At 42.7% G+C, this 21,479-nt stretch overlaps 1 protein-coding gene across 4 annotated transcripts in view; it reads right to left on the bottom strand.

Moving 5' to 3' along the window:
- Positions 1-17,628, bottom strand: part of SLC25A13 (solute carrier family 25 member 13) — a 108,858-nt gene extending 91,230 nt beyond the window's left edge. Inside the window, exons 1-2 of one of the 4 annotated variants that reach the window (XM_075746139.1) lie at positions 17,527-17,608; positions 15,183-15,268 (exon numbers count right to left, since the gene is read on the bottom strand). Coding sequence is in view for 3 of the 4 variants with exons in the window: in XM_075746138.1 (XP_075602253.1) it covers positions 15,183-15,197; positions 17,527-17,538 (27 nt within the window). In the remaining variant the exon portion in view is untranslated. Of the gene's footprint in view, positions 1-15,182; positions 15,269-17,526 lie in introns of all 4 variants that reach the window. The other 3 variants (XM_075746138.1, XM_075746136.1, XM_075746140.1) reach the window with 3 other exon arrangements.
- Positions 17,629-21,479: the final 3,851 nt, after the last annotated feature.

Raw genomic sequence — 21,479 nt, 5'->3', positions numbered from 1 at the left:
TCACAGCTATGCAGGGTGCCAGTGAGCTCTGTGAGAGTCATTGCTGAATGAAGAACACAACTACTAACAAGCTTCTCTGAAGTCCCCATGCTCGTGGCGCTCAAGGATCCCAACAGCTCACAGCTCAACAGAGTCAACCACTTCTGGTTTCACCTGGCTCCTAGCTCCAGCCCCCAACACCCAAATGCTCACTCTGCCCCTGGCACAGCACAAAGCAGCTTTTACAGCCTAAATGATCAGGTGCCTCTACCAAGGTGAGTCACAATCAAAAGGTTCAAAAAAATAGATATTATACTGCACCACCAAGGAACTTCTTGAGAGTCCTGCACTGCACCTGACACTATGCAGTGCACACAGCGACCTAAAAAGAAACATCTCACGCTTTATCTGACACCTTCATATACTACAGAACCACGACAGAAAAGAATGGCCAGGATAGACACCCTGAACAGTGTTACAAAAGGTTTCTCTGTGATTTTTCTCTCCCAGATGTCAATGCACAGTTATACTGTGACACAAGGTCCCAGTGAGTGAGCAGGTTTGTTTGCAGCAATAAATAAAACCTCCTGCCCTTTGAAGAAAGGAAAGCTGGAGCAGTGCCATACAAGGGTATCATAACAGAATGATCTGCTCTTAGGTAACTCCTAATTCTGTAATAAGGAAAAAAAATACTATATTGGTGTGCCATCAGTGCCTATAAACTTGTGGAAAGGTCTGTCTCAAGTTGTTGCTAGACTAACTTGTTATTTGTGACTTCATGCTTGTGAATAACCAAGTAAAAGAAATGTGCTAGAGAGAAGTTCCTATACATTACATGTCTTGACTAATAATTGTGTGACAGGAATTATGTAGGAATAACTGACAGGTAAATGTATTTTGTTTCGGTGTTGTGTTTTCTTCTTTGAACGCAGAAGTTCACTTTTCAAGACCCTATTTATAATCAAATCCATCTATTCAACTCTTCAAAATGCTACACCTCAGCAGCTCAGAGAACTGGGAAGGGTGTGGGAGTGGGCATGCATCGCTGCGTGTGCATGGATCCAATTCTACAACCTTAAAAAGAACAAAAGACAACTGCACAATGGAAACAACATCACACACACAAAGCAAACTTATTAAAGGCTAAAAATGATGAGACTCAAAGAAAATCTTAAGTCCTGTGGTCATGAACCCTTCGTCATAGCTAACAAAAATAATAGCAGCACTCCAATACATATTTGGGCAAATAAGAACACTGTGCTACTTGAAACAATAAGAAAAAAACCCATAGGTTCTTTTTTCTTTTCTTTTTTTTGTCTGTACAGCATTCATCACAGTGGAGTACTGGGTCATGGGGAGCATGCTCTGTGACAGCTGGAAGAGCCACAGTAACTATCCACCTTTCCCAGATAAACGTGCGAGTCAACCTCTGACTATGGAAAAACTGGATTTTCAAATAACAAAATATATCTCTCTCCCTTAAAGATTTTTACCTGTCATCTCAAAATACATATGCCAAAATATGAGTTTGCAAACACGCTATCTTGCCTGCAAGGAACGGTGTCACTATTTGTCCAACTCCCATCATATGGGTTTCAGTTTTAAATTACTAGATCGCCTCCCTGCAGACAGGGCAATTACAAACTAAAGGCAGTTCAACATTTTCTTTTACAATTCTTACGTTTAGTATTAACAATAAACAAATGCTTGGTGCTTAAATATTAGCAGATTACACAGTTGCCACAGGCCCCAGTGGGGATATGACCTTCATTCTTGCTGAGGACCTGAACAGAAAGTTGAAGCTATCAAAGAGAGTACTTGGAAATAATTTGCGGTTTCATGTGGGAATATCAAATAATCCAATGAAGAACTAAATCATTTATGTAAGGCAGTGACTGTAATGCTACAGGCTCATTTGCCAGTCACTTGCCGCAACTCAGTCAAAATTGTTAATGAGTTCACAATAATTCTCCATAATCTGCAAAAGTTGTAAGATACCTGACAACAATAATTAAAAACTTCTCATCTCCTTAAGAAACTATGGAAACATTTCCAGCATTTTAATACATTTTAATTAGAAACTATTCTGATTTTAGCTTGAATAATTTTGGCTTCTTAACTTTGAGCCTATTTTATTACATATATTTGCATAAAGCAATAACTTTCATTAAAACATTAAATTTACTTCTGCTGCATAGCTCTCAGAATAGTTTTACGAGATCATTTGGTCGCATTGGAAATGATGATGATGTCAAACTAAGCATTCTGATTTAAAGATAGGAATTTTAAAAAAATCCTAAAATTACTTTCAGGCCAGCATGTTTAGCAGAGAGGAAAAGAGAACTAAATCTTTTTGTTTGCCAGGAAAAGGCTTTCTATTTTCTTTGGGGACACTGCAGTTAAACTAAAATGTAAAAATGCCAAATTAACCAAACACAGAACAGAGTTTAAGATACTAGAGAAATTCTAGCACTATTCTCTCAATGTCTCATTAACTAGGAGTCCTTCCATTTCATTCCTTGGACACTTGGGTTGATGTCAGCACACTGACATCACCCAATGAATTCAGAGCACTATGTCTGCCGTCCCACAGTATCCTACCGGTATCAGCTGACAATGAAGTTCCCTTTTTGTCATCACCTGTCAAAAACAGTAAAATTCAAAAAACTTGTTTCTGACCAGCCGATCCAGCCCTTTGAAATGCAAAAAATTAATGCTTTGCCTCATGAAAATGGTGGGTGTTCAATCAGTGGTTACTCCTCACAGCTTTCACAACCTGTGCCAGCCCAGGAAGTCTTCTAACAGTGAACAGAAAAGCCAGGAGAACTCACTAGTTTTCTAGTTTTCATTATATATCCCTTTGTTTAATCAAACTGTGGGTCACGCACAATGCAAAGTACCCCCAGGCTTTCAAAACCATGGAAGAATTGTAGACACATATCCTGCATAAAACTTTCTAAAAACACGGAAAGATACTCATGTATTTGACAGAGTCTTTTTGTGTGTACTTTGCTAAGCTCTTTCCATCATTTTCAAAAGTTGCCCTCTTTCCCTCCTTCCCTCCCCACCCATCCACAGGAAAAAGGGCAAAAGCTGGTTTACTATCCTTAACTTGTCAATGGCACACAGAACAAGGAACTATCAAGTGCTATTTTAATTATACAGTATTTGGGTTGAGTGTTTACACACTTGAGAATTAAGTACTCTGGTTTGGGCTATTCTCATAACTCAGATACTGAATGTATAGGATACATGCTATGGAACACCAAAAGCAAATTGCAAGAGGATTACACTCACTACCATTTTCTTTACTGTGGAAGAAAAGAGAAGCCCAAAACTTCTGTAGTACAACGTTTGCAATGCAGAAAAGAGTGAACCCGCTGCTGCACACCCATCAGTCTTGAGAGGAAAGATGCAGACCAAGTAACCGATTTGGGTATGTGAACAGAGTAAAAGCAATTGTACAAAGTTTGTTGTTGCCATGTTTTTCTTCCTTTTGAACAGCATCAACATGGGACTAATTCATGATCTTTACAAAGTAGTTTCCAGTTAGACTGACACACAATGGCAAGCAGCATTAGACAGGTGAAGTGACAGGAAGGAGGAAGGCTGACTTGATGTCAGTGACAAAAACTATTTTAATGGAAATGTGAAATTATTCAAAAATTTCTTCCCCTAAACACGTGAAGACTTCTCTAGTCAGATTCAGACTGCACAATGGGCTGAGAGCAGAAATCAGCCAGACACAGTATTTTTACATACCGCATTTTTTCTAATGGCTTTTCATACACGGTGCCTCACTTAAAGGTTTCTTCTGCCAAAGATTTGTTAAATCAGTGATGTTCCATCAAACAGTAGTTGTCAAACATGATAAAGAGCTACAATAATAAAATACGTGACCAAGAGGTTTTAGTAGCCAAGGATCCAGGGAAGAGTGAAAATAGGTCATATTTCCAAGGCACAGTAAGATGACAATAATAACGAACAGCCTGCTGTTTGTTCAGTAATACTAATTTTCAGACCTCTTCTCTCCTAAAATCAGACTTATGCATCAGGTCACGCAATGGATGGATGTGACAGGAAAGTCACGTAACAAAGGACAGATGATAATGCTTGACTGCTACTGCAGAACATACCTTCCCATTAAGTCCTTTAAGTAGGGAGCCTCCTGCCCTGGTACTGATACAGCACAACACCCTAGTCTCTCTCACACACCGTAACATCACACACCAGATCAGAGACTCCACTAAGAAGCAGTAGTGGGCACCTGGTATAAAAGAACTGCAGAAAAAACGCAAAGCAATGCCACAACCACACAAAAGTAGGAAGAAGCATTAAGGCATAGGAAACCACGTGTGAACACAGACCTCCAAACAAGAGTTGCGTGCATAGACATAGAATCTTTGTGTCATGATCCTGCTGATGGCCTTTAATGTTTTGGAGATGTTACCTGCATTTTGATTAACACCTATCAGTCTTTGATGAGAGGTGTAGTCAGATGCCGCTCAAGCTACTCCAACACTGAATAATTTGCTCTAATTTGTTCCTTAAAAAATTTATTCTAATTTACTGCTTTACTTAGATGAAGTGGGCACATTTGATAACTTCCCAGAATTAAATATCCATTGACTGAGGCAAAACCCCAAAACCCCAACCAAGCAACAGTTCTATTGGCTGAGAGACGTTGGGGAAGTTGGGCTAAGAAACAGCAACCTAAATATGAAGACAATTAGAATTTCTTCCTCCTACTGGCCAGATGATTGGCATTTGGCTCGGGATCATCCTTGTGAAAGCATCCTCTCCGGCTGACTAAGTCCACTTTTACGCAGTATGCAAACACTGTCAGGAAGAAGGTAGAAAATGTGTGCCCCTCTATGACTCCATATTCTGAAATCTACAGACATTTTTTCCAGTACACAACATCAGAAAGAAAAACAAAGAACAGAGAGTGCTAGTTGTCATTCCCTCCTCATCTCCTTGCAAAGCCAGCACTAAAAAAAGACTCCAACCTGTCAAGGAACCTTCTTTGAACCTTCTATTTCCTGCTAAGTTTAAACTTATCCTCTCAGATAGAAATGAAGTTCGGCTCCAGGAGAGAACATTTTTAAATCTTCAGTGAATAAAGATCAGGCAGTATTCACCCTACAGAAACTGAAATACCTGAAAAGATAAATACATGTGCATGAAGCTGGAAAAATCTGTGGTCAACGGCATTTTACACAACAATCTGAATTCCAGGAAATCAATTTCAATTACAAAGGAAGTACCAACAAGATTACAGAATCACAAATGGAAAGAGAGAAAGAATAATCTCTACTGGGGAAATAACAAATGGAATTCAAATACATCACATCACTGTTCTCATTCTTTTCCTAAAGTTTTCAGTTTAAGAAAAATTTGTTCAGCTATATCAGAAAAATTCATTTTGATCCCCTGCGCTTCCCTCCCTGGGCAGTTCAACAACTGCTCAGAAATGTTATGTTTTAAATTTGCTCAACAGCTGTTTAGCTCAACAGCCAAGGTTTTAATACTCCAGAACACTAATTACATAAAGGCATCTGAAGGAGGAGGGAAAAAAAAGAGCCTGCTTCTATCTATTTATAAGGCTGGCTAATAACTATGGTCATCTAGCCACACAACACCTTCTTCCATATTCTAACTTTGGAATTAAGGTTGCTCTTTACAATTCTTCAATTGCCGTAATCACCAAGGACATAAAAATCATAGCTGTAAAAAGCACACATATTACTCTTCTGGTAGGTCCCCATAATTGCAAAAATAGCCTTTAAAAGCCTTGAAATTTTTATACTGATGAGAACTTTTTTAAAAACTAGACTTTAAGAGTTTGAGGGTGTATTATCTTCACATGGGATTGATTTCCGATGGGACCTGAAGATTGGAAAAAAATTAAAGACTGCATGCTAATACCCTTCAAGTAAAACTATTTTCTTAATATTTCTGTTTTGAACAGAAGACATAATCAAGTTCCAGCTATATAATTTGTGGCTAATCTCAATATATCTTAAAGATAGTTCTACAGGTAACTACAACTCTAGGATTATCATTGCTGGCTTACCAAAACTTAGACCTTAGCAGGTCAATGTAATTCTGTATTCTAGCAGCTTTCAGAAAATAAGATGTGCTGGTCAGAAAGCATTTAATGTGCTCTAAAAAGGTCAGTTTCTAAATGACTCTTCTTCAATTTACAACATATCATTAACCATTTACCTCCCTGATCAGTCTGTGATCACACCTGAGAGATGTGCTGGAGCAGTACATTCTTTATCTGCTTTCTGTGAAGCACTGCACTTCACAAAAAAGGTGATCCTACCTTCTGAATAAAGACAGATGTCTCTGCATTTCTCTCCACATTACATTAAATTTAATTGATCTAGCAGTATGTAATAAGATGCAGCACTGACATCTTTTTTCATGATTTTCACCTATTTTTAATCAAAGAGAAGTAGTAATAATTCAAACAGCACTAATATGGCTGGGAAGTCTTCACCTGTCCTAAGGACAATTTGTGGAGCAAGAATTAACAGTATCAAGAGCGGTTACCTGTCCTATCCATTGCAATCACAGCCACCTAAAATACTAGCAGTAAGAATGCCAAAAATGTGGAAAGACTAAGGAGACAAGACAGACTCATATGAAAATCTGCAACATCTACTTGAAAACAAGAGGCTATTTGGACACTAGTTGACTGAGAGCTTGGGTAAGAACCAAAATTGTCTCATCTTCTCAGCTTCCACAAACAACGCTGTGGTGTAACTATGCCCTACCTAAAATGAAATTAAGCTCTAACTGATGGCAAGCCCAAGAATCTCCAAAAAGCCGACATCTCAATTTAGTAAACTCAACTGATGGTGCTTGAGAAGGACCACAAACTGTCAGGCATAAGAAAGGCTGCTGCGAGGACAAGAAACAAGTACTTATGTGAAAAAGATGAGGGTTAATGGGTAGAAGTTACTCCTAGGGCGATTCCAACTGGACACTAGAAGAAAATTTTTCACAATGAGAACAATCAGGCATTGGAATAATCTCCCCAGGAAAGTGGTGGCTTTCCCAACATTGGACACTTTTAAGATTCGGCTGGATGGGGTGCTGGGCCATCCTGTCCAGACAGTGCTTTTGTCTAGATGGAGCTTTTGCCAAGACAGGTTGGACCACACAATCCTTGAGGTCCCTTCCAACCTGGTATTCTATGATTACGATTCAATCGGCCCATCGATCCAGCTTGTCCAGATCCCTCTGTAGACCCTTCCTACCCTCAAGCAGATCAAAACTCCCACTCAGCTTGGTGTCATCTGCAAACTTACTGAGGGTGCACTTGATCCCCTCTAGATCATTGATAAAGATATTAAACAGAACTGGCCCCAACACTGAGCCCTGGAGAACACCATTTGTGACAGGCCGCCAAATGGATTTAACTCCATTCATCACAACTCTGTGGGCTCAGCCATCCAGCCAGTTTTTTACCCAGCGAAGCGTACATCCCTGCAAGACATAAGCAGCCAGTTTCTCCAGGAGAATGCTGTGGGAAATGGTGTCAAAGGCTTTACTAAAGTCCAGGTAAACAACATACACAGCCTTTCCCTCATCCACTACGCGGATCACCTAGTCATAGGAGAGTCACATATCCTAACCTCCAGTCAACCGGGACCTCCCCAGTTAGCCAGGACTGCTGATAAATGACGGGAAGTGGCTTGGTGAGCACTTCCACCAGCTCCCTCAGTCCCCTTGGGTGGATCCCACCTGACCCCATAGACTTGCATGTGTCTAAGTGGTGTAGCAGGTTGCTAATCATTTCCCCTTGAATTATGGGGGCTTCATCTTTCGGCACATGGGGATAGCCTGCTCCTACACCTTTAAGATTTTCTTCTTGAAGAATGTCCAGCCTTCCTGGACTCCTTTGCCCTTCAGGACTGCCTCCCAAGTCCAAATATGGTATCTGCGTTAAAAAAACAAAACACAATGACAACTCCCATAAAAGGTCCCAGATGCCTGTTCCCTGGGGATATAAACCTCCCTCCAGCTCTGGTCCAAAGCCTTTGAGATTGGGTCTCCTGCTAAAGGGATGAACAAAGCACCAACATGGACTGGTATGGAGCAAGACTGAGGTGATGTGGAGGTCATAGTCATAAAGGCAACAGTAACCTAAAACACAAATGCATGAAACCTCTTTGTAGCCAGGTTTTTCATTTTGACCTTTATACATTTTAATACAGGTAATTAATAAAATGCCATAAAGCTTAAGAATTCACATGTGTATCAATAATTCAAAAACTACCAAGCTAGGAAGAAAACCATAAGGATTACTGCATAGCATGCAAGGTTCCATCATCTTCACCACTAAGGTCACTCCCCTTTACTCTCCCACATTTCTAAAGGGAGAACAAAGCCTCAGAGAGTTAGGATTTAACCAGCTGCCTGACTCCTGCAGGCTAAGCCTGCAGTCATCTTCTGTGTGTGGTGTTGAGCTAGAATCAATCAGCACTGTTAGAAAAACATGTAGGGACCAGCTCGGCTAATCAAGGCACATACAAACAGAAACCTGCCTAAAACATGAGGCAGTTATTCCTTCTACAGCAAAGTCGGTTCACGTTTGAATACATAAATACACCAACCAGAGACACATCTTTTTTAAAAAAACAAAACCAATACATCACTAAACCATTCGCAAGGGCAGTCTGATTTTTTTATTTCTGCTTCCATGGAAAATTCACACCAAAGATTTTCTTTTAGAAATGCTCCCGTCATTCCAGTTACTGGGGTATATAGAGAAAATGGGACAAAAGACTTTCAAAGAGTTTAGTATAAATATTTAAGAGGAAAACTGTGACAAAGTTTTCTTAGTGTTTCAGTTCCATTTTTTACTTTCCCTCTTATGAACATTTAAACTGACTGTTGCCTACTGGCATTTAAATAACTAGCGGGTATGATAGTTGACCAATTAGTTCTATGACAATCTCACAATTTTTGCCTATGCAAAACTTACAGTTACATGGCTACGTTCTTGCACCATGCCTCATGTTTAGGGAAAAAACCCTACCACCTCCATGGTTATCCCATTGTGAGCCAAGCATGAAGGGTTGTCAACAAACAAACCCACCATTTTTTTGGTAAAAAATAATTCCTTCTCATTTCTCTACTGAGGAGTGGAAAATGCAAAAATATCTATAAATGCAATTCCTATGGTTGTAATACAAGACAACCCTTCACAGGTTTCCATTTTAAAGTACTTTTATGCTTCGTGTTACATTAGAGCTTGCCATTCACATGACTTTATGCTGCTTTGCTGTGAACCACATTAGGGAACTGCTCTCACTTAAAGCAAACAAAACCAATTTATATTAAAAAAAAATTGCCAAGTCAGTTACCCACTCTAATTCACCCTAGCACCCTTATATTACCCTAGTATTGCTACTGAATGTTTAGTGATATTCAAGCTGAATCACAGCTTCTGGGTTACCACTGAATTAAAAACACAGTGACCCAGTGGTTCGGGAAACAAACGTGTACCTCTCCACACCAACAGAACAGCTATGTTCAGCTGTTCAGAGTTCAGCCCTGGCATCAGAGCAGACAGACAATCAGTCCAGTATCAGGAAGGCAAAAAAGGCAAAGAACCAGTCCCAAAGCCCTGATCCAGCCTACTCTAGGACTCAAAAAAAACCCCAATAACCTCCTAAAACTATGTAGTAGTGATGATAGTAAGACGACTTAAAAATTATTTTAAAAAGGTTTGGCTGGGCATATCTGCCCATCTTAGTGCTCTCCCTACAAATACTGTGTGTTTGTAACCCCACTTTGCTTGGCCTCTGAGGGTCAGATCCATTAGCACGCTCCACTACCTCAGTCACAGCATGATGCAAAAAACCAATCCATCTACGAGCAAAAAGGCACACGCGATTTAAGATTTTTAGGATTCCAGAAGTTCCACCAAGGTGCACATCCAGAACCGCTGCAGCCCTGGCTGAGCACGTGCAGGCATTTCAGACCAGGCCTCCCCACTCCAGCCCAGCAATCATGCATGCAACATGTCTAACGTGCGCTGCCAGAACTGTATTCAGCATCAAGCACAGCAACCCTTCGAAACCGTGGCAGGTGGAGGTATCGTTCATGCAAAATGCACAAACTCCACTCGCAACAGAGAATCCAAATCTCTTCCCCCCCCAGCTGGGTGCCCAAATCGCCAACACCTGCATTGGGTTCGAGCCCACTCCTCTGTCCCCCCAGCGTCCCTGCCTGAAATAGAGATGCCAGCCTTGCTGTTTGAAGATCCTCCTGGGAGATCCCTGTCTTTTTATTTCCCACGGGCTGACCTAGATGGTCCCCAGTCAGCATGCTGGCTCTTGCAATACCTGTTCCTGGACACCCTAGATTTCCTAATTCTACTTCCCTCCCAAGCCAAGTGGGTAACATTTAGGCATGGAGATGTTGATCTACAGAACACCAAAAAGTTGTCTTAACCTAAATTCCAGGCTCTAGTTTTCACATGGCCAAGAGTAAGCCAGTGAGTAAGGCAGATCTTCAAAGAGACCCCAAGGGTGAGCTTACTGGTGAGCACAGAAACAGTTCTTGCAGGCTGCTAGGCGTGCAAGGCATCAGAAGCATATGAATCCAGCAGCTGAGGTTAACACCTCACGATTATCCAACAAGAGGAATTTGATCAGGCTTGCAACAAGCTCTATCTCCTCTGTTTCTTCTCTAAATGTACGTAGTTTGGTGTACACACATGCACTTCTCCACTCTCTCTCAAATGTTTCTCTTTTTCCATCTTTAGAGAAAAACAAAAATGCTGACAACCCACTCCTTATGAGCAATTTCATCCTTTAACACACTGGGGTTTGTGCAGGCCAAGTAACATTTTGGTAAAGAATATAACTGCAATTGCACGTTTCTAAGGTATTGTAAATAGCATGAAATTATTTTAAAATGTTATGAAAAATGCATTTGCAGTGTTGCTTTAAGTGTTTTAACAAAGCTTCAGTTGAAATTGCTTTATTCCAAAGCAATCGAAGATAGAGTATTTTTATAAGGACCTCTTTATCTCCCTGCAACTGACTGAGATACGGATACTTTCCAGAAAGAGAATGCACCAGAAAATATGCAACCTTACATTGTACTAGCCATGGTTACCTAGCACCATAAAACATCAGCTGCTCTGTTTCTGAAGACTGTGCCCTAGCTGAAGCAAAACAGCACAATTAGCAGAGTCACAGTAGTGCCCAGAGGCCTTATGCACGTTTAGGTTTGGCACCATAGAAACATACAGGCTTTATTCAGCATGGTCAAGCCATTCTACAGCCAAAGCAGCAGCAACTCCGCAGATCGAAAGCAAAAAGGAAGCTGAAATTAAGCAGCCATTCATGCCATCTTCCAGGAAATACGGTATCACATACCTCCTTGTCATACTCCTTGGACAACATAGATAAATAAAATAGACACTGGCCTAAACAAGCATGTCAGAAGACACATTGTTATCATTCAGGGCTGTAAGCTTGTCTACATTACAGGATCAGGAGGAGCGCCTTTAACGTATGGTTTGAAGCACACCTGGAAGAGCTTCTCTAACTTCCTGGACACAAAGCTGCACAGAAAGAGGAATTCATTTCCCAATGTGAAAAGATCCAGATAACTTAAGATACTTTTCAGTGGACATCACAACAGATGAGATGCACATGAGGATGTACACGTTAACTGTTGGGTCCAGTCACACGCCCCCAGAGCTACACATGAAGCGAGGTCACCCTGCAATTCCTCTTACAGGGACACTAGAACAGAAAAAAGCAAGTTTCAAAAACTTGTTAAAACCACTAGCAGTTGCAACATGCGATCCCATCAGTACCTCTCTAACATATTAAAGACATAAATCAACCTCTTTCACCACCTCCTCTCACTCCCACCTTGTCTCATAAGAAAGGGGAGGATAATAGTAGTACAAAGAAACAGATAAACTCAACTAAGACAAAAAATGCAGTGCAATAAAGCTCCTTTTCAGGGTAACTCAGCATTCACTGCAGAAGAGAGCTGTATGGACTTCTTCCACAAGGGAATCGCTCCATGAGCAGCTTCCCTGGGATTATCCTTGCCAGTGGGCCCCATAACTTGCTGTGCACCTTCTGGGAACAGGAATCTAGCAGTCCCCTAAGGGTAAACTTCATGAGCAAGGACTTCTGCAGTAAAAGAAACCAAATGAAACTAAACACATAAATAATGGTGGGGAGGACAGGGAAGGGGAGTAAATGATTTGCTTTCTCCTCTGTTTCAGTCACAGTCATCAATGCATGCTACTTTGTACTTAGAAAAGGTTTGAAGTTATCAGCACCCATACAATTTCCCTTTATCAGGCAAATTCTGGTATCTTAAGACGACAAGATGAGTAATAAGTCATAAGCAGCATAAATACATGTTTTTTCTGAGGGGGAAAGTGGAAAAAAGAGTCTCATGATACATAAGGTATTTAAGATTTTACACACTTATGCACAGTTCCAAAACATAACTACACATGAGCAAGCACCACTGGACCTGTACAGACTAGCAATGGGACTTTCCGTGTGGATCTTACATGGCGCTACCACAGCCAGAAAAATTACCATGGTGCCATTAAGTGTCATGACACTATTAAGTCTACAGTATACAAACTCAGTGATGCTTCAGGGAAAGATTCCTCTCTCCTTACTCACCAACCACCCTCTCACCCAATTTTGATCTCACTGAGTGGCTGAAGCCTGTCCGTAAGGGACTCCACTCCTTTCACGGACACAGTAGCTCATCATGATGCTAGGATCCCTCACCCGCTCCTTTCTGAGGATCCATCAAAACCACATGCAATGCAGTGCAATTCTTCTCTACCATTTTGCTGGAGGAAGGGAAGAATGGCATCAATGAGGGCAAGGAGAGTGAATTCAGTTGTTCCCAGGCACATCCCACCCTACTGCTAGCACAGGGGAGAAAAGCACGGGAGAAGGAGTTGAACGAAGAGGCATGATGGAGCTGGATGATGCACAAAGGAACACATTGGGTACGCATGACAGCAAAATAACCAATGTGGCATGGCTGCACCAGCATCTACTAGTTTCAGCGTTGTTTGGGATCACCTTCATTTAGAATTGTATTGCCATGGTATTTGTATTTCAGCCATTGCTTATCCAGCCCTCATTAATTCCCATTGCCCAGGGCAGGCACTGGATCATTTCTGCACACAAAAAGGCCCACAGAGCCAGGGCCAGCGGCATCAATCCTTCACAGAACTCCAATTAATTCAGTCAACGTGATGCATCTTGCAGGACTGGGCTGTTCAGTGGGAATGTCTGACTATATTAACACCAAAACATGCAAGGAGCCTGTGGTAGGGACTAACTATTTTTGATATGACAAAGTTAAGGATTTTAAAGGTAAATATGGCAGTAACCAGAAAGAAGGTGTAACTCCACTGATACAGCTTCCATAGTAAACAGTTTCAAAAAAACACAAGTAGAAAGAGAATAAAAAAAGTGTTAAATATAACAAAGCTGCATAACAAATTTTCTTTACCTTGCATTAGAAACATCCAAAATATTGTCATGTAAGTAAAGTCAGTAACAAATCTCTTTGTGTTACCTTATTGATACATTTCTGACAGTCAGGCACTCCTTCTTCAGAAGACTTACGCATGCACTTAAAATTAAGCATGCACACAGTCCCACCAGGTACTCATGTAAGGTTCATGCCTTCACTTGAATACTCACTTTACAACTAGCTTTTTTAGCATGTGATATTTGTGTTCACTTTGTCCATAAGAGAATATTTTTTAGATAACTTATACATTCTAGGTAATGGAAGCAAACAGTATATGCCCAATGGATAGAAGTTCACACATGCACCAAGAAACAATTACATTAGAAAAAGAGAGATATACCACAATATTTAAAAATAATCTCCTATATCAGTACTGTGCAGTTCAATACAAGTATCAAAATTTATTCACATGCTATCCATAGCAGAGATGAAGTTTAATGGGGTACAAGTGCTTCCATGCTAAGCCCACAGTTTTTACACAGTTTCTAAGCTTTAATTTATCTACTGAAGTTATTCAAGTTTGGAATTTAATGCAATTTTTAACTGTTTTGAGTGTAGCTTAGTGGTTATGAAATTCAAAGTTTAAAACTATTACATATACTAGCTCCCACTATAAATATCAGTTTCTGAACTTATGTTGAATGAACAAAGTAGCACAGTGGCAAAGGCAAAATCAGCTATTGAAAGAGGTGTCCTTGAGAAGTACCTTAGAACTTCCCACTGAAAATGAGTTTCTGTTTTACCAAGCAGTAGTATAAAAAGATAGCAAGTCACACTTTGCACATGCATGACACAACAGCTATGCCCAGAACTGTGCAACGCGTCTGGGCCAAGGGTAGCTTACATCACTCAACAGGAACAGTTAATGTTGCTCTAAGACATACATCAGGCGAATAGCAAGGGGCATCAGGCTAGACTATGTAACTTCTCTTTATAAGCATCTGGCTAAAGGGCATAAAAAACTTTGTGATTGCGTTGTTAAGCACTCAAAATGAAGAAATAAAGCATGACACACTATATAAAACATCATTATAGCTCTGTACATGCGTTACCATAAAGACTTTCCACACAGCCTGTTTTCTGTGTAATTCAGAAAAGCAGCCAGTACCTGTGATGGTAATTTAGTTACCAATGGGGTAAAAATCTACTGGAACATCTCACCTGCAGTTTTTACTGGCAATTTGTGCAAATATAATTTACAGTGCAGATTTCACAAAACACTTTCAGAAAACATTTTCAAAGATTCAGAAAAGACACTGATGTGCAATATCCATTGTTTAAAAAAGTGTATAAATTGTAAGACACTGAGAAAAATACAACAAAGAAAATTAAATGGCACTGTTATGGACATTAAAGACTCCGTGCATAAAAGCTTTGCCCATTTCTTGATACCTGAGTGCTTAACTATGCAGCCTTAACAGTATCCCATTTGGGTTTTCCTTCTGACAGACTGAATTTAGCCTAGAGTCTGCTTAAAGTATCAACATTTGAAATCTTGCAAGCGAAGAACAATTACATTCAATCCCAAAGACTCATATGCCTAAAAGGGCATAATTAAAAAATTAAAGGAAGCGGTCATGCAGGATACTGGCAAGGATAAGGTACTGAAGGAATTTTAGAAAAATCATTCGACTCACCAGTCCATTGTTTGGCTGAGGTGAAAAAGGCAAACATTACTGAGATGCATCAGTGAGGAAGTTAGAACACAAATCAAGGCCCATGCCTGCAAGCACATGTGAATAACTTCAGGCCCTGAAGCAATTTACGTGGCAAAGTTATTCATATGTGCACTTGCAGAATCTGAGCTCAGAGGTTACCGTTAAGAGTACAAAACGCATTTTGCCACCAACTTTGATAAAAATAGAAATTCGTCTGTGTTTAACAGCAACTATTTCACCTCAAGAAGATAAAAACCCTTCAAGTCTCACAAGGTAACTTACTAATTAATCCATTCTAGCTGCTCCCAGCTCTACTTTTCTTTAAAAAAAAAAGTCTCAAAACACATTCAAGCCTGCAGACACTATGTGAGGGCTGTAAACCCTGCAGTACAACGTGCTGTCTTACAATGCGCCAAGGATGCTTATGACGCTAGTGACAAGCCATTATTCTTTTCATCAGGTATCTCTCTGCGAAGCTTGACATAATCAGAAACATTCTACATTCAATTCAGTTTCTCCTTCAGTGTTGAGTCTTTTCAACGTATGCTTGCAAAGATTTTGGTGATCTGAACTGTGTAATAAGCAAAGTCAAAAGAAAAAGGACCCCATGCAAACATAGCATGGAGCACATGTGTATACCAGATTAGACAAACACTAACTACTTCTGCAACATTTTTTAAGTGTGAGTTGTATGGATTCAAATGCATTGCTGATTAACAGCTGCTGCTTGGAGAGGAAAGATAAGTAGACGGTTCATAAGTTCAGTGAATGGAAGACTTCTAAGTCTTTTAACATCAAGAGTTTGGTAAGATGTAACTGATGTGCTATGTGTACGGACCAGTGGGCAATCAAAACAGAAAAGCTAGACAGGACAGCTAAGATATTTATAAATAAGAAACATAAGATTTGGGGATGACTGTTTCACATACCCCAACAGAAGAATCAAATGTTGCCCAATCCACTAAAACAGTATGCATCTCAGATAACCCCAGTTCTTGGTGAGGAAGGTGTTGACAGGAGCAGCTCTGTCATGGACTCACTGAAATAAAGGAGCATAGAACTCCGGCCAGACTGAGCACATGTGCTGCTTTGCGTTGTTTGGGGAAGTTTTGTTTTCTGATGTTTTCTCTGTACAAGTTTCATCACTGACTTCAAAAAAATCAGAATGTGGCCAATTTCTTTTAAAGTCTCAGTATTCAAAAAAGAAACTTAGTGAAAGCCTAGTAGTCAGTTTTGAAACACCAACACTACATATAAATTTACCTGCCATTAGAAGTGGAATACCTATTTTTATATGGCCTTGATCCAGCTAATGGCTAATTTTTTCTTTTTCTGGGTTGGAAGTGTGTTATTAAACAAATTATATAAGTATGTAAATTCATTTATCCTCCTGAAACAGCAGAAAAGCCTAACAGGCATCAATCTGGCATGAAAGCAGAGATGTGAAACTGGTTGGAAATTAGAATCAAAAATGAAAACAGGTATATGGAGAAAATGGGAGCAAAAGCAAAAAGAGTGTATCACACTAAGGCCTGCAAGTGGGGCAGGGCCAACATCAGTGCCCACTCTGGGCAGGGCGAGCCCGACAAGGTCCTGACCCGCCAGCTGCTGTCCCAAGGACCCATCGCATTCTCTCCTCCAAAAGTGTGTATGTAACATGCATGTATGTATATTTTTATGCATTTATATATTGTGTGTGTATGGCGGGGTGCTTACTGAGGCACACCTGGGCCTAACACCGCTCGGCGGAGCCGCGGCCGGGCCGGGGCGCGGGTGCCCGGCGGGGCGGTGCGCGGGCCGCGGCGGCAGGCCGGCCGCACCGGTGAGGGCCGCACCGAGCCGCGGCGGCGCCGGCACGGCGGGACCAGCCACCTCTCGCCTCTCCGGCACCGGGAGGCGGCCGCGCAGTGTCACGCAGATGGTGCATTACAAGCAGAGAGCAGGCCCGCTCTCCGGGGATGGCAGGTGGGGATCTCCGCCGCGCCGTCTCTGTACCCGCCGGCACCGAACCCCGCAGGCCGAGGAGGTGGGGGGGGGGGGGGGCCGCCTCCGCTGCCGGCGCTCATCGACCCCGCAGCCCACCTCCCTCCTCCCCCGGGGCCGGCGGCGAGGGGCCGCGGAGCCGCGAAGAGGAGGAGGAGGCGCCACCCGCCGAGTTTCATCAAGGACAGGCCCGAGGTCAAACCCGGCAGCCGCTCGCCGCTCGCCTCCCGCCCCGGCCCCTTCCCCGCCGCCAACGGCCGCGCTGGCGCGCGCCGAGAACCCGCCGCCCTCGCCGCCGCCACCCGCGCCGCCTCCCCGCCCGCCGCCGGCACTGACTTACCTTGGCAGCCATGCTGTGCCCGGCGCGGCCACCCCCTTCCCGTCCCTTTCCTTCCTCCCCTCCCCTCCCCTCCCTTCCGACCGCGGCAGGCAGCTTCCCCGCCTGCGCACCAGCCCGCCAGCGCCGGCCGTCACCGCTCTCCCAGGCATGGACGGGGCGCTCGGCGCCGCCAGCCCATTGGCTGCACCCCGCCCGGGCCGGCTGCAGCCCGCGTGATCGCCCGGCCCGGCCCGGCCCAGCCCGGCCCGGCCCTGCCCGCGGGGGACTGCGAGGTCCGCGCTGGGCGAGGCGGCGGGAGATGCGGCCTCTGGCGTTTCGGGGCGGGCACCCCTAGTCCTGTGAGGGGACCGGTTTACCTCAGGTTTTCTGCCCCGTTTACGGCTGATGGCCTAGGAGCCTCCGAGTCGCCTCAGAGGGACTCCGGGCTCCGAGGGGCCCTGCAGCCCCTCCGGCCGCTGGAGAGAGTCCTGAGTGACCACACCACCACTGCTCTTAACCCCAAGAGATGCCTCCAGCGCGTTCGGAGGACGGCAGGGCAAGCAGCGGAAGGATGCCAGGCACCTTCACTGCAGCCATGCTTGTGTTGCGCCTCTCGGCAAACCCTGCTCTGCTGCCCAGAGCCATTTTCTTCTCTGCACGTCAGACTGCTCCTTGAGGGATGTTTCATCCATTTGCTGTATCCCAAGGCTTCATTCTGGGATGTTGCAAGAATGAGCCATGCTTTCAACCAAATTTTGTTAATGCCGTTTTAGTTCCTAAGTCAGCGTGAACGTGACACGTAAGCAGCCCCACTAGAGTCCATGGCTGTACCCAGGATGACCACAAGTATGGCATCGTCGGCCTCACAGTTTGCAGACTGTCTACAGACAGCCTGTCTGGGCATGTTTGGCAGCGTACCATTTGGCATGCAGGCCCACGGCTGTGACCAGGGCAACCACCAGCCTGGCCGATGCCCGCTCTGGCTGGCTGGTGCCCGCTCTGGCTGGCCTTGGGGCTTCTGGCCCATGGGGGGTTTTGAGGTTGGTATTGCAGACACAACTTGTCACACGCGCGTAGCTGAAGGTTGCTTATAAGAGTAGCCTGAGGGTGAGGTTTTGTGTTTATAGTTGGGTATCAAGTTAGTCGTGGCTTTAAGGTGTTATCTTCCAGCACTTTCCCTAAAATGAGTTTTGTAAAGATGCTAAAAAGGCGGAGGATCTCAAAGACAGATACATTACAATATAAACCAGAACAATTAGCTAATTAATTGTCATTAATTTTCTTAGAGGGAAACAGTAGAAAAATTAAAAGGATTCATAAATGCGTCTGTCCTTTCCCACTATATCTTTGGAGGATGGTTCGTTTTATGTTTGTTTTCAGTCCAACGAATTAATCACTTTCTGGTTTTCAGCAAATTATACACAGTCTCCTCTGTGTCCCTCAGAAGTTTCTTCCATCACCTGTGACGCCTGGCAGCATATCTACCTCCGTTGCTTCTCAGCAGTCTTCAGTCTCTGCCTCTTGTAAAATCTTCCCACTTGCTGGATTCTCTTCCTTTTCTACCTGCCCCGGATCCGTGTGCCCAGTGCATGTGCTCGGCTGTTCTGTGAGACAGCACAGCCTTTCTCTCCTTGCTGCATCTCCCTGACCTAGAAATCAGCAGTTAGAGCAAAGCAGACTTGGAGCCTTCCTCCAACCACACCTTTTCAAATGAACATAAAAAACAGATTATGTAGTGCCTATCTGCAAACAACTAGATAAGTAAATACTGTCACCTTGTCATAAATGAATAGATAATAGCAGTCCATTTATAAACAACAAAAAACAATCTCAGATTATTTTAATAATACCAGTAAGAAGAGAAAAATTACAGAGAGAAAATAGCATAATAATTGTCTTAGAATACAAATACAACATTCTGTGAATATACAGAAGCTGGGATATTTACATGTGAGGCTGAAAGTCTGTCCTATTGAGCTTTATATTTGTGAAAAGAAGCTTCAATGGGCTTTTTTTTCCCATATTAAGACTGCTAAGAAAACTACAACAGTTCTCACATTATACTGCCACATGGTCTCAAGCCAGCTGCCAAGGAAAAACACAATAAAAAAACCTATGTTTCAAGTAGACTGGCAGTGAAATTCAGAGAGGTAAATGAAGAAGGATGACCCTGGAAAGCCTCATTCAGCTGCTCCCTAAATATGACAGCACCTGAGCTCTTAGCACTTAATTTCCCAGCCTTTAAGAGCTCCAGATGCCTCAAGACCTGAGCGTGCCTTCAGCCACGCCTTGGTCCCAGCAAGGCTGGAAGGTCATTGCCTGGCTGACATGAAAACCTGAGTGCAATCAGCATAAAGGGTTTGGCCTGGCAGGTCTCTGACCACGTTCAATGCGCATGTACAGGCCCAAAGCTCTTTTTATCTTCATAGAAAAGGCAGTGAAAGGTAATGTTCCCTTTTAAAACAGCATATGATATGACTGTAGTAGATTACAGCACTCTCTTTGGCTAGATAAGCAACTTGTTTTCAAAGTCCGTCATTGACTGAGGTTAGATTCAGACCCATGTGTCATACTCCTTGCAGTATGTTTTAACCACAAAGCCATAGACTGCTCTGGAGAATAGAGAAGGAGCATTTTTCATTCTTTCTGGTGAAGCTGTGTCATTATGCAGAGGAGAATCCAAGATTAGCTGGACTGGAAAGAAGCGTGACTCTTCTGTATGGTAAAATGCAATGGGATGAGGGTAAAATTGTGAGTCAGTTTTCATTACAAAGCATATAAGCACATCATGGAGAAGTTAGGAGATTGCGTCTCCTCAACCAATAGCTTTTTCTGTGTCTGATACGTAATAAGACAGAGCACACAATCATCCCAGGGCTCCCCTCTGCAATGAGAAACAACCTAGTTAGCTCCTTCTTGTGCCCTCTTCTGATACAGGGCATCTTGAGTTTGTTTGGACATATGGGGACAAGTTTTGCAGGAAGAGCTGTAGCTTGTTTCCAAAATAAGCTGCAACCTAGTATCTGGACACTGTCCTCGAGATTGAAAATTGAAAAATTAGGCTTTGATTGTTTTCATGTTTTAACTGCTAGAGTATCGTATAGCAGGGCAACCGTATCTCAATAGGTATGTATGATCTTTGCTGAGCTTATTAAAGATTACCTAGGGGAGACTGACGGCCTGGGGCTTATAGGATTTTTTAGATTTGATAAAGGATCAACATTTCTGATTGTCTAGTGTCAGGCAGAGCTCAGTGTGCTAGCTATTTTGGATCTTATTGTGACATTCATTTCTCTTAACAGTGTTCTGGATTTTGCACTGGCAGACAGATGCCTAAAATGTAGGCATTGCAGTATGTAGCTTAAAGGCAAGAAAATATCTTCTTGGATCTGGAAAGATCTGGATTCACTGAGTGCCTTGGTGAAAAGCTGAGATAAAGCAAAGACTGACCCAAGGCCCTCAAGACCTATGATACTATCCAAATTATTGAGCTGTTTTCCTCAGTATACCTTCTGCCTGTCCCACAACACGGTAATTGTCTTCCACGCAGCTTCTTTTGTGTTATGTTATACATACAGCAGCATGGATAGCTTGCTGTATGTTAACTTACCACAAAACTTGCACCAAGTATGTCTTCCATGTCTACTATGAGTATAGCTTATAGTAGAAATAAACAAGTCACCACATTCCTAGTGGGAAAGCTGAATGTTCAAAACAAATGAGCACAAGGTTTTCCTTAGCAGGTTTTGTTTAAATAGTTCTTAAAACTCTTTATTGACTGCTGTCCCTCAGTGAAGCCTCAAGGAAAGGCATGAAGCCGTATCCCCTTCCCTAGGTCAAGGGTTTGGTTGGGGGTTTTTTGTTGGTTTTGTGTTTTGGGCTTTTTAATAAATGATGTCTGGCTGATGTGAGGTAGCACACCAGTTTTAATGAGTCTCAGCCAAGAATTTGTGCTCACACAGTAGGCCTAACCC

This window comes from Balearica regulorum, chromosome 2 (assembly GCF_011004875.1).
Source record: "Balearica regulorum gibbericeps isolate bBalReg1 chromosome 2, bBalReg1.pri, whole genome shotgun sequence".
Lineage (NCBI taxonomy): Eukaryota > Metazoa > Chordata > Aves > Gruiformes > Gruidae > Balearica > Balearica regulorum.
Note: the sequence above shows the minus strand (reverse complement) of the source record. Positions and strands in the feature narration are given on the sequence as shown.